Source organism: Amblyomma americanum, chromosome 7, assembly GCF_052857255.1.
Source record: "Amblyomma americanum isolate KBUSLIRL-KWMA chromosome 7, ASM5285725v1, whole genome shotgun sequence".
NCBI lineage: Eukaryota > Metazoa > Arthropoda > Arachnida > Ixodida > Ixodidae > Amblyomma > Amblyomma americanum.
Window position 1 is genome coordinate 27,888,812 of NC_135503.1, and position 13,376 is coordinate 27,902,187.

The 13,376-nt window shown below is 48.5% G+C and overlaps 2 protein-coding genes across 8 annotated transcripts in view; one reads left to right on the forward strand and one right to left on the reverse strand.

The window, feature by feature from the left end:
• Window positions 1-13,376, reverse strand: part of LOC144098741 (uncharacterized) — a 53,104-nt gene that overhangs the window by 36,941 nt on the left and 2,787 nt on the right. The window lies entirely within an intron of this gene.
• The window catches only part of LOC144098739 (uncharacterized), a 104,346-nt gene that overhangs the window by 12,696 nt on the left and 78,274 nt on the right, over window positions 1-13,376 (forward strand). Inside the window, exon 1 of one of the 6 annotated variants that reach the window (XM_077631584.1) lies at window positions 6,220-6,602. The exons of 4 other annotated variants lie outside the window; for them this stretch is intronic. In XM_077631584.1, the coding sequence (XP_077487710.1) occupies window positions 6,583-6,602 (20 nt within the window). In that variant the 5' untranslated portion in view covers window positions 6,220-6,582. Of the gene's footprint in view, window positions 1-6,219; window positions 6,603-13,376 lie in introns of those variants that run through there. One more of the 6 variants, XM_077631583.1, reaches the window with a different exon arrangement.

The following is a 13,376-nucleotide window of genomic DNA, read 5'->3' on the forward strand; positions in this document are numbered from 1 at the left end:
AGTAATGGCGATTCCCCTTAGAAGTTTGGTCAGCACAGGCTATAATGAAGTGGCTACGACGAAGTAATCGCCGGGCCCTTCGACTTCCTTATGACGAGGTTTAACTGTAACTGCTGCGTTGTAAGCCATTTGGGTAACGACTGGTAGGAGCTGTCTTCAAACTCTCCGCAGTGAATTCTCGCTTCGGTACAGTTCCAGGATAGTCTAGACCGGATGCTACTTAGAACAGCTGCAGAAAGAAGTAGAGCACAGAAGTGCGCACATTGGAGCTTCCGTGACTAACACTCAGCTTATGACATAAATATGAACAGTGCGAGGCCTGCGCGTGTAAGCAAGCAGCATATAAGGCGAAAGGGAGGGGGGGGGGGGGGGGGGGCTCACAGTTGAGAGAGTGTTTTGAGATGGAGAGGGAGAGAGAAACATGATGTTTGGCGCAGATTCCGGAACCACACCTCTCTTCATGATGTTTCTCCTCTCTCTCACAGCAACATCTCTAGCCCTCCTTCAAGAGGCAAAAATTCGTACTTATGCATTGCTAAAAGACTAGCAGCGGAGTAAAACATTTCGCCATGTTCCCGGGGACGGGTCTATAGTTTCGCGTTTCGTTCGCGAGGAAGGCCTTTGTAGCGTTGCGGACGAGAGCGGGCGACGAGATAACGTCACACGGAGAAGTGCTTGTGGAGGCACGAGCAGAGGCGGTGTCTGGTGGCGTGATCTGCAGACTTTGTGGTTGAAGCTCGGACGGTCTGGACGCAGCGGCGGCGCGCTGGTCGAAATGGTCGCCATGACAGCCGTGCACTTGCCTTTTCTACCACAGGATGTCGCCAGCGTACGAGTGGCTCCGTGCAGCGCCAGAAATTTACGCCCCTGTATAATCTCGCTCTATGAGCGCCAATCTACTGCAGCCCAGGAGAGTAGCGACGTATGAGGTGTCCCGATGTTTAGATCACGCTCATGTGTATTATCTTATCAATTACATCTTGAACATTCGTAAACATTACGTCGGCAAATTATTCCCATTTTCATGTGCTTTGTCGTGTAATCATCTCCTGGCTTTCAAATCATAAAGACGGCCTACGCTTATCACTAGGGATGTGTGATAGAGTGTGATAAGAGTGACTAGCCAGCAGTAGCATTGAGACCAGCAGAACAATCGCATTTCAAACAATGTTTGTCGTAGCACCGTTTGGATCGAAAGCAGTACACGCCGGAATCTGAACTGAACGCATGGCAGACTTTTCGTGTGGCGCACAGCTAGAGTTGTCTCCGCGTGATTAAGCCAAGCAACCCTAACAATGGTGCACGAGTGGCACCCTAAGCAGGGAGTGGCACAGTAAGCCCCCTTGACGCCCTGGCCTTCGAACCTTATTTAAGATGGAACTGAGAAGAAATACAGATGGACACCCTGGTTGTCCGGCAGGATGGAAATATTTCAAGTCGTTCCTCCACAGTTGCGCAACGAATTCCCGACGCAATGGCTGGGCTTGTCAGTCGTGTACTACCTGCTGCACCACGCAGAAGATGATCGGAGAAACAGTCTGTCCGCAACTCGCATCCTCTTTATAACGCCATAAATAGAGATTACGGCTGAATTTCATTTACATGAAGCCGTTCAGCACAGAAAATAAACGCTTAGGCGACCCTGAGTAGATCGTTCGAATGTGTTAGCATTTTCTGTTGCTGCTGATTCTGTTGTAGCTCTGACTTAAGGGTATATGTGACGCGATAGCGTTAATGGGTTAATACCGTATATGCTGAATTAACCCGCCGCGGTGGCTCAGTGGCAAGGGCGCTCGGCTACTGATAATAATAATAATAATTGGTTTTTGCGAAAGGAAATGGCGCAGTATCTGTCTCATATATCTTTGGACACCTGAACAGCGCCGTAAGGGAAGGGATAAAGGAGGGAGTGAAAGAAGAAAGGAAGAATATGTGCCGTAGTGGAGGGCTCCGGAATAATTTCGACCACTTGGGGATCTTTAACGTGCACTGACATCGCACAGCACACGGGCGCCTTAGCGTTTTTCCTCCATAAAAACGCAGCCGCCGCGGTCGGGTTCGAACCCGGGAACTCCGGATCAGTAGTCGAGCGCCCTAACCACTGAGCCACCGCGGCGGGTCGGCTACTGATCCGGAGTTCCCGGTTTCGAACCCGACCGCGGTGGCTGCGTTTCGATGGAGGAGAAACGATAAGGCGCCCGTGTGCTGTGCGATGTCAGTGCACGTTAAAGATCCCCAGATGGTCGCAATTATTCCGGAGCCCTCCACTACGGCACCTCTTTCTTCCTTTCTTCTTTCACTCCCTCCTTTATCCCTTCCCTTACGGTGCGGTTCAGGTGTCCGCCGATATGTGAGACGGATGCTGCGCCATTTCCTTTTCCCGAAAACCAATTTTCTGAATTGGACTTTCTATAATGATCCGGAGTTCCCGGGTTCGAACCCGACCGCGGCGGCTGCGTTTTTATGGAGGAAAAACGCTAAGGCGCCCGTGTGCTTTGCGATGTCAGTGCACGTTAAAAATACCCAAGTGGTCAAAATTATTCCGGAGCCCTCCACTACGGCACCTCCTTCTTCATTTCTTCTTTCACTCCCTCCCTTATCCCTTCCCTAACGGCGCGGTTCAGGTGTCCAACGATATATGAGACAGATACTGCGCCATTTCCTTTCCCCAAAAACCAATTATTTATTATATTTCTATAATTTACGTTCATAGATCTCAGGAAGTGCTCATACCACTTTTGGCGCAGTGGTGCAGCGTTTAAGCGATGCGCCACTGCCCCGGCAGGTGAGCCACCGGCGAGGCTTATGAGACCCACGTTGTTCTTCTCAAGCAACCTCTCGTGACCAGCCATTAACTGCCACCTGCCGCGGTTCACAATTGGCAACGATGTGCTGGAAGTGGTAAAGGAGTACTCAGGGCAGGTAGTGACAGCTGACCCGGACCATGAGAGGGAAATAACTAGAAGGATAAGAATGGGGTGGAGCGCATATGGTAAGTTCTTTCAGATCATGGATGGCAGTTGACCAATATCCCTCAAGAGAAAAGTGTACAAAAGCTGTATCTTACCGGTACTCACCTACGGGGCAGAAACGTGGAGGCTAACGAAAAGGGTTCACCTTAAGTTAAGGACAACACAGCGAGCCATATAAAGGAAAATGGTAGGTGCAACGTTAAGATACCGGAAGCGGGCAGACCGGGGTGAGGGTACAAACGCGGGTTAAGGACATCCTAGTTGAAATCAAGAGGAAGAAATGGGCTTGGGCAGGGCATGTGATGCGAAGGAAAGATAACGGAGTGGATCCCAAGAGAAGGCAAGCGTAGCAGGGGACGGCAGAAAGTTAGTTGGGCGGATGAGATTAAGAAGTTCGGAGACATAGGGTAGGCGCAGCTGGCAAAGGACAGGGTTAATTGGAGAGACATGGGAGAGGCCTTTGCCTTGCAGTGGGTGCAGTCAGGCTTATGATGATGATGCTGATGCCACGGTGGGCAGGTTGTGACGACGTCACAAGGTTCGTACCATGTCACGCGTGACTGGCCGCCGTGCAGGTGGCAGTTAATGATTGGTACCGAGGTCTAAAGTTCGTTATATCCATGGTGGCCACGTGTGACAGCTTTAGTCATTTCCGCTTGGGAAAACACTGCTCGACGCATAGCCGATTATAACTTGTTGTTGTTGTTAGCCTATCAAAAGATGGCACATACCCACACTTGGGGATCGGCCTTGCATGAAATTCAATATCTGCCAGCCACTGCTGTCATCGCGTAGAAAAGTGTTTCGTACTGCCCTGTTTCACAAGTTGTACCATCATTCCTTACCAATCACCTCATTCCTCAACCACTACATGCATTCCATAGCACTGAACATCCTCACAAAATCAGCATTGAGTCATGCAGCACTCAATGCTTCTCACAGTCATTCTTGCCACGAAGCTCACGCTATTGGAACCACCTTCCCGCAGTTGTCGGCAGATTCAATCTGACTGCCAAAAGTCTCCATCTACAGTCTGGAACACATCGCACACATTCCGACATTGTAGTACGACATTGCGTCGCCTTTGAGTTTCAAGCTTGACTCTTCCTGGCTTAAAAGCAATTTAGCTGTTTGTAAACCTATCGCAGACAGAGAATGCTCAGGATAATACTTTTGTTTTCTAGTGTCCTACACAGTTGCAAGTCAACAAAACAGTAAAACTATTCGAGAGAGGAAAAATTAAGCGAATTTGTTACTTGTGAACCGCCTGAAGAAGGGCTATTGGTTTGATCATAGAAGGTTGTGGCCAAGTACTACACCAGGGTGGCCAAATCCTGCTCTGGTGAGAGAGTGCGTTGTCGGTTCTGGTCACCGAGATAAGGCCGCACTCCAGGCCTGGTTATGCAATTCCATCGACACGCGGTTTTTTTTTTTTTAAACCCGGTGGAGAATTGCGCGGCACCAGGATTTGAACCCCGGTCCTCTTGCACGTGAGGCGGATGTTCTACCTCTACGCCATCGCTGCACACAAGAAAAATGATAGGTGTAACGTTAAGAGATCGGAAGCGGGCCGAGTGGGTGAGGGAACAAACACGGGTTAATGACATCCTAGTCGAAATCAAGAGAAAGAAATGGGCTTGGGCAGGGCATGTAATGCGAAGGCAAGATAACCGCTGGTCTTTAAGGGTAACGGAGTGGGTTCCAAGAGAAAGTAAGCGTAGCAGGGGGCGGCAGAAGGTTAGATGGGCGGATGAGATTAAGAAGTTTGCAGGCAAAGGGTGGATGCAGCTGGCAAAGGATAGGGTTAATTGGAGAGACATGGGAGAGGCCTTTGCCCTGCAGTGGGTGTAGTAAGGCTGATGATGATGATGATGATGATGATGAAGAAGGGCGTGCAGTGTCATCATACTAATAAATTCTGCAAAAAGCATTTTTCAACCAGAAATAGTGTGTGAGCGCAATTTTTTCATACTCAGTAAGATTTCACCCCAAAAATCAATATAACCACAGATGTCCCCTCGGCAGGCTTGTGTTTTTTTTTGCTATTATAGTTTTTTCAGCCGTCATAAATGCTCCCCATTGGTTTTCTACGGCGGTCTTAACTACTCGATGCGACCGCTAACATATTTTAAAAGAAAGATTTTACTCTGCACCGGAAGAATGGACCATTATCATCAACATTTCCACATCAGCACCTTACAATATTCCGCAGTTGCCTACAACTAAAATTGACGTTAAAGAGCTCCGGACGAGTTAACGAAAATTACGCTTGCACAAGCGATAGTTGCACTAAAAAAATAGAGTTTCGTTTCGCGTGTGCAGTTGCACGAAATGAATACGGAGAGAGACGCAAACCTCCTCGACCCATTCACGGATATATCGGACAATATCAGAAATGATATCAGGTATGTACATTATTTGCCATAGCTATCGTTGTCGGTCAACTCAAAAGTCACCTTTTCGCGTGCAACCTTATCGTGATTCATCGAAGAGATTAGTCTGCAAAGACGTTGGTGATGTGGGGTATTTACAGGTAACACTTCGCCTCTCCCCCTCACCCCTTCGTCACGTGCCACTAGGTATTGTTCCTTAAGAAAAGAAACACAAGTTGGCTGCTACATGTACACCATATATAAAAAAGTTTAAACGGCACCATGTCTGCGCCTTGGTCCTGCATGGTTTTCCTACAGCTTTCTTAGAGTGCTTCAGATTCCTGCAGAGTGACGAGAGCTTCCCTCTCACCCCTTCAGAACTCCGAAACTCCGAAAGGGGTAGGGGGGGGGGGGGGGGTGTACATGGCTCAGGAACCAAATATGGTGAGACTCACGTAAGCCTGAACAAAGAGGGCCCTGTCATGCTCCGCGGTAAGTAAAAAGTGAACCACTTGTGCTCCTGTGTTGAGCTTTGAAAACACACTAGCCCCTCCTCACGTACACAACAGTGCGTCACCACCTCTGCTGTGGAAGCGGCCATTTGCGAAAGAACCAGTGCAACCTCTTCTCGAGCACAACGGCGTCGCGATTTCCAGCAAGAAGGAAGAAGTCGCCGAGCAGCGGCAGATTAACGTCGACCGAGCCGACACGGGCGCATGTCTCTGGGCCGCCCATGTGCTCTGCTGCTGCTCCTTCAAGCGCTGCCTTTAGCGTTCGCCGCGTCGTCCTTCCCGAAGCTTCGGCCCGAGCGTTATCCCTTATCGCTCTTTGTCCGACACAGCCAGACCCGTACACTCACAGACACACACACACACACACTCAGCGCGGTTCGAGAGGGCAGCGGTCGAGCGCGCCCTTATCAGATAAGGCTTCGCCCCTCCACGTTCGAGCCACGCTGGCAAAGTCTCGAGCCTCGCGTCACGATGCCCCGCGACGGCAACGGGGACGCCCGAAAGTCCTCCGCCGTCGCTCCTTCGGTGCCGTCCGCTCGTCTCCACTCGCGTGAAGAGCGCTTTCTTCCCGTCCGCCGCCACTGGTGCTGCTAGCGTCGTCGCCCGTGCAACCTGGGGGACCTGTGGCACGTTTTCCCTATCTCCCCTCGATCGGCCGGCCGTCCTCCCCATTCGACCTCCGCCCGTGTGGCGGCGGTGGAACACAGGAACGGCCGAAAGGAAGCTATGAAAGTGATCTACCTTAGGTGAGCTCGCTGTACTTGCTACGCGCGTACCACATGCTACCTGACGCCTCTGTAGCGATGTCTTTTTGCGTTGCCGCTGAATGAGTGTCAGTGTGTGCCGGCGCGCGCGAGTTGTGCGGTGACGTCGGGCATCGCGTTGGGGGACCTTGAAACTTGACGCGACGATCGGTTTATCTGGCAATGGCTTCCGGCAAGAAATGTCACGGAGGTCTTTTTTCGCGACTACATAGAATAGGGGGAAGTCAAGGCGTGCTCAGAAGATAAAGCCAACGAGATAATTGAGCGAAGCTGACCTGAATAGGAGGCATTTAAAGGCAGCTACTGAATACGCTTTACGTTGCAGTGTTTTCTGCCGAAAGCGGCAGGTTCGTCGTCCACTGTCCGCGGCATTTCTTTTTCTAATAAACAAGCAGCCTACGTGGCCTCCGGACCTCACAGCTCGCGGGATATGGCTGAAGACCAAGGCGGAAGCAAGAATCTTTACGAAGAGAACTCTCTTATCAGCGAAGCACTATCGGCGTGCTGTCGATACTACCTTTAGGCATGGGACGTTACCTCGATTGTTAGCTTAATCTTTCTGAGAATAAGTTGGGAGGAAACGTCATTAAATACCAACAAGAAAAAGAATACGCAGTTTTCATGCCACCTTTCTTCGTTAAAATGGCGTCAAAGCTTCGAGTAGATTTCAGAATTCATTCTTTTGGTTTTGAAACCAAAAAATGAAGGAATACACGGTACTTGCTTATCAAACCAAATCACACAGAGTTCCAAGGATGTACACTCAAGAATTTTTAGTCTTTGAATGCATTGTTCCCAAAACCTGTCTGTTAAATTTAGAATTCGTAACTCAATCGGCTAATCCTTGCATTAATAACTCTTCATAGTATTTCATTCTCCCTTTTTCTTTGCGTTCATACTTTTGTTTCATCCGACCTACGAATTATCAACTCATCCTATAGCAGTTACTGTAGACGAAAATGTTTGTACAGGCAAGCAGGCAAAGGGGGGCCTCACAGAATCAGCTGTAGAAAGTAGCCATCCGGAATTGTACTACCTCGATGGAAATAAACGCGAACAACCCGGCGCCAACATGCTCCGCTCTTTCAATTTCTTTTCATCGCGATTTTACTTCGGTGATAGCAAAAAGACCCTAGACTCGTCCGTGATACATTCTAGGACGACTCTAACGTCTTTTTCGTACCACCCAGGTAAAAGCGCGATGAAAATAAATTCCAACAGCGGGACGTACGCGTTGGAGCCGGGCTGTTGGCGTTTCTTTCCATCGAGGTAGTATACACTGTGCAGTCTCGATGCCTTATACCTACAACAAATTCTACAGAAGTGACGTGATACGCGTCTTCGCAAAACTGCGGAGGTCAGTACTGCGTGAAGATTTTCATTGGCCAACCCTGCCTAGAGTTCGAAAAGTTCACGCTTGCGGCTCAAGTGCCAGTTTTCTCACTGTCTTCGAAACATCACAACTTTTTCGAATCTCCTCTGCTCATCGATAATCGCAGTTTCTGGCGTAAAAAGAAAGCTGAAGACGAGGCACATAAGCACTGAATCCATGCGGCGGGTATTTCCCTGTTTAGAGGCAATATCTTCTTGGCTTTTGTATCAGGCTTGTCTCTTATCCGTTATCTCGATAAGCCTCTATATCCGCCGACGGAGCAGTGAGGATATGAGAGTAGGGCCTAAATTCCAAAGATTAGATAACACGGTCATCGGCTCACATACAGGGCGACATTATCTAGAGAAGTCACCCGCTTATCTGTGCTCTACTCGTTTGGAAAAATGCATGCAGATTAGGTGACTAATGGTGCTTGCGGGTACTTACTTATAGCATGATTTACACCCTGTTCGCTCTCCTGATATCACCAGATATCATGGAAGCCGAGTGCGCCGTGTAAACAGGGTGTAAAAAAAAATTAGGACTGCCAAGATTGAACTGCCTGAGGACTGTTTCTCTTCCTCGTATGCTTCGTGTGCGTGCGATGGCTGCTGGTGAAATTAGCTGTTCCTTTTAGCCCCGCCGCGGTGGCTCAGTGGTTAGGGCGCTCGACTACTGATCCGGAGCTCCCGGGTTCGAACCCGACCGCGGCGGCTGCGTTTTTATGGAGGAAAAACGCTAAGGCGCCCGTGTGCTGTGCGATGTCAGTCCACGTTAAAGATCCCCAGGTGGTCGAAATTATTCCGGAGCCCTCCACTACGGCACCTCTCTCTTCCTTTCTTCTTTCACTCCCTCCTTTATCCCTTCCCTTACGGCGCGGTTCAGGTGTCCAGCGATATATGAGACATACTGCGCCATTTCCTTTCCCCCAAAACCAATTAATATTATTAGTGTTCCTTTTATTCAGATATGGAAGTACACAGATTATAATATTTCCCATCAGAAGTTCATATCAGCAATTGGTTTCTGCTTTTAATTTGTGGCTATGTGTTCGCTTCCTTGGGCCTCGAAAGGAAACTGGCTGGCGAGAGGTCATAATCTCTTTAGATCCCCGCCGGTACATGAGATATCCCTCTGTACCAGCACCCACTGTACCACAAAATATCTGCAGTCATATTATACCCGTCCTCCGCTATACCCATCTGCATTGTTTGAAAAGCTGTCGTCCATGTCGTCACGTTTCATTACCACATGCCCAAAAAGTGCGCTGCCTACAGGAACAGAGGGGGACGGGGGAGTGAGGTGGAAATCGAGGAGGGGTTCGACTCTCTTCGGATACGGGCCCGCTTACAACACTGGGAAATTTGAGATTTGATTGAGTACTACCATGGAGGTATTTCACTTTTAAGCACACACTACTCTGTATTCAATCTGCGATTAATTAGAGAACTCATACGAATGAGATATTTAGTTTGTGATGCCGGAACAAAAAAAGCCAGACTCTCCGGGTGAAGAGCTTGTATCGGACACTTCTCGGTCAACCTGCAGCCTCTGTCCACTATCTCGCTTCTTGGAAACTGCAGTCTGCGCCAGCTATTACCCACCCCCTTCTTCTCTACACTTTGAGGTTTCGAAAGCCTGCTGAAAGGTTCCGCTTTTCTTTCTTTTCTGCTACGCGGCTCTTCACGGATGTTCAGCTCATCGACCGATACCCGGCGATTGACAAAGGCGAAGGAGATTGCACCTGTGCAGCTACTAGGTGCGTGCGTAGTGCGCTCGGGCGACGCGCACTCCCACCTGAGTCGACGTGCCCACCATTTGGGTCTTGTTTGCGAAGAGAAGAACGTTTGCCAGGGCGTAGAGATTACAAAAAGAGCCCCGAGGGGAGGGGGACTGTTTCATTGTCAGATGCGAGAAAAAAATGGCCTACGTCCGCTTTCTTTTAAATTGGGAAATTCACCTTACAAAAATTTCCTTACACGGTCTATACACTGTCTATAAACTTTCGTCTGCAGCCTATAAATTTTTCGTATACAAATCCTATGGCTAGTCTATAGGCATTAAAAATCCTGTATGCAGTCTATGGACAATCGTAGATTTATGGCCAGACAATTTTAGTGGACTTTTGTTTATAGGCAGTCTATAGACTTTATATAGACAAATGTAAATATTTGTAGGAAATCAATAGAGTCTATAAAAAGTCTGTCGACAGTCTGTAGACCATTTTAATAAGGGTCCCCTCTAGCACTTGCACTTGCAGCGAAGTTTTTAATTGAGAAATCGGAGCAGGCAAACTGCGTTTGGAAGGAAAAGAAAATGCTGCCTGCATCATGATCACTAGTTATAGTTAAGGCTTTCGTGAGTGGCGAATGTTGCGTCGTAGTAGTATATGTTGTTTGGGCAAGCGTGCTTTGATCCTCGTTATCTCTTTCTTGAGCGAGTTAACTGTGAGGTGCGGAGGATTTTTTTTTTGTTCATTCCAAAATTAAATTGTAAAGCAAGCCATTTTCAAGGTACAGTTTGTTGCGCACTCACGACGAATCTTTTCTAGCACTAAAATTGGCAGCGACCCTGGCAGCCACTTAGCGCCGTCGCGAGAGCCCACACACTAGTCTAAACCTCATCCCTAACTCCTACCTTCTTTGTCATATGACCAATAAAAGTTTGTACCTCCTCCTGGGGATACCGTGCATCAATGTGTCTATCTACGTTGGTGCGTCCCAAAGTTCACGCTGGCCCAAAGACATATACCGACTCAAGCCGCGCTTCAGCTAGCAGAAGTTCAGAACGCGCGCAAGCATGATTCTCGGAGACGTCCGTGTTCATTAGCAGATGTCCCTAACGTGTTCTGCGCGTCGAAAGAAATTCCTTGTCCGTTGTAACTCCTCAGCTGAAGAGTGTAGTTTATAAGACTTTCTCCTTTTGCTCTCGCTACAACTCTCTAACCAGACAGCTCGTAACTTCTTTAAACCTCTGATTAATGAATAAGCTCTGTATACATGTGACTATCTTAATAAAGAGCTTACTCCCTTGATGACTCTGCTGCATCGAACACGGTAGTTATTGCGAACCAAGGCCGTGGGATTAATTTAGCAATACAGTTGAAATTCCGTTCAATTCCGAAAGAAACACCTAGCGACCTCGTCATTGGTTCGAGTGCTTCCATGGCTGCAATAAGCTTAGAATGGAATCGAGGAACAATGAAGTCGCACGACAGCTGTCAATTTTCATTACCTCGTATCGTCCCGGCCTGTTAAGGCCTATGTTCAAAGACGCCATCAAAAAAGTCTCTTGCGCATGCGTTGTCGATCAGATTCGAGTCCCTGCACTGAACGCAATGCAGGGATTGAGTCTTCATCTGCTGCGATAATTTAGGAACTGCGAGAGCTGCGCTGAAAGGACACCTACTGGTAGGCTTAGTTGATGCATGGCAGTAAAAAATATCTGCTCTGACGATGATACAAAACGACGAGAGGGGATATTGAGAAGACAGATGGCAGGACGGGGGCGCAACTTGTAATTCTAACGGAACACTGAGGAGAAAATGAAGTTGGCTTGTGTCGATAGAATACACCAGTTCATAAACATAAAAAACACTCTTTCTGAAAGCAAAGCTCTTGTAAGGTAGAAAAGAGCAAAAACTAAAATACAGGTATTGCAGCCACAGGCATCTCGAAAGTACTACAAGCATGATGATGGAATAGAAGAAAAAAAATCACAGATCTCTGAGGCTGACAAATGTGCATGAAGGTTACGTGTTTGATCGATATTGAAGTAATTTTTGTTTTGAAACCACTAGTGCACTTTTATCACACGAGGAAGGCGGAAAAAAGACAACCTCAATGATGGAAATCAAAGAAAACCTGCAATTGGAGGCGCGATAGGCGGCCAGCTGAGTTACAATATGCTTCGAGGTGCTTCGCGGCTATGCGTTATGTGCGCCCGCATGGTTTCGTTATGCGCCTCTATATACAAGGGCAGAGCCGCAGAGGACCTCCAAGTGTCTCTACAAGCGCTCCTCGGATGAATTTAGTGCAAAGGCACGCAACTACGGAAACGAAAAAAAGAGCTGTGTATATAGCCAATGGTCAACGCCCCTCCAAGTTGCAAACACACCGCTCTGCGTGTTCGCTTCGTCAATGTACCAAGACGCTGGGCTGCATAATCAGCCCTACGAGGTCTCTTATTACAGAATTTAAAATGTGCCCACGCGTACCAGTTGCTACAGTTGCGTGACGGTGGCTCGGCCCTAGGTCTTTCTTGCAAGACTCGCCGCCTCGGTCCTTAAAAGTATCGCACGTTGTTCGGAGTTGAGGTCCCTGAATGCAGGCCGCAGTTTTTTGCGAGAACTTATTTTCTCGGGATCGGGAAAGGGATCCATCGTAACATTGGGGAAAAGGTTAATGAAGCGACGACGGCTTATAGAAGCCTTCAGCGTCCGACCGGCATTTCGGCTGCTGCTAGGCGGGAGCGCTGCGCTCTCCGCCAGCAATCACGGAGTCCTCGTTTCCGTTTCCGCTACTTTACGTCACTCTTGTCCTATTTCGCCATCAGAGAGTCCCGAGTTTGAATCGTAGCGGCGGGAAAAAGCCTTTCAACTTTGAATCCAAATCTCTTGGCAGTAAATGCACCTTTCGCTGCCGGACAAGCGGTAAAAAAGTCACGAAATGCCGAACCATCGGATTTTACTAACAAACTTGAAAAAAAAAACTGATTGCATTGTTCTCAGTGTCCCTTTAACGGTGAAACTTCAAGACAGGCGAGCTTACTTGCATTGAACATGCATTCACTGCACAGTAATTATTTCTATTAAAAAAAGAACTGCGTATAGTCCCTTGACTGCAACTAAATATATAATACATTTATACGAGTATATAAGCTCGCCCGGCTTAAATTTTCTCCATAAAAGTTGGCAGCTGAACCCTTGTCTAGTACTGTGTGTTCTATCATTTGCGTTTAACTGCAAATTCTTGCAGAACCGCAGAGTCAGTACGTGATAGTCGGAGGCAAAAAAAAAAGCGTACTGGACGTCTCTTGGGGCGCGGCAACGGCGGATGCTGCCTGCCACGAGTACAGTTCTCGGCCCTGCCGCTGGGGCGGAGAGCTGGGGACCGTTCAAACATTGGGTCCGATAAGATAGCCGGCCGAGCGTCGAGGCTGGCGGCAAAACGGCCCGTGTCGTTTCAGGCACGGTCGCACTGGATTCCTCGTTCCTGAAACACCGCCGCCGTCGCCGCTCTTCGAACCGAGCGCTTGCGGGAGGACCTTTGGTTAAACGACTCGCTATCGCTCCGGCGAGATAGCGACGGCCGTCGCGAGACGATGACTTGCCTCTTGTTTTTCATTTGCGTATTTTGCTTTTCGTTCTAGGCCCTTAGTTCCGC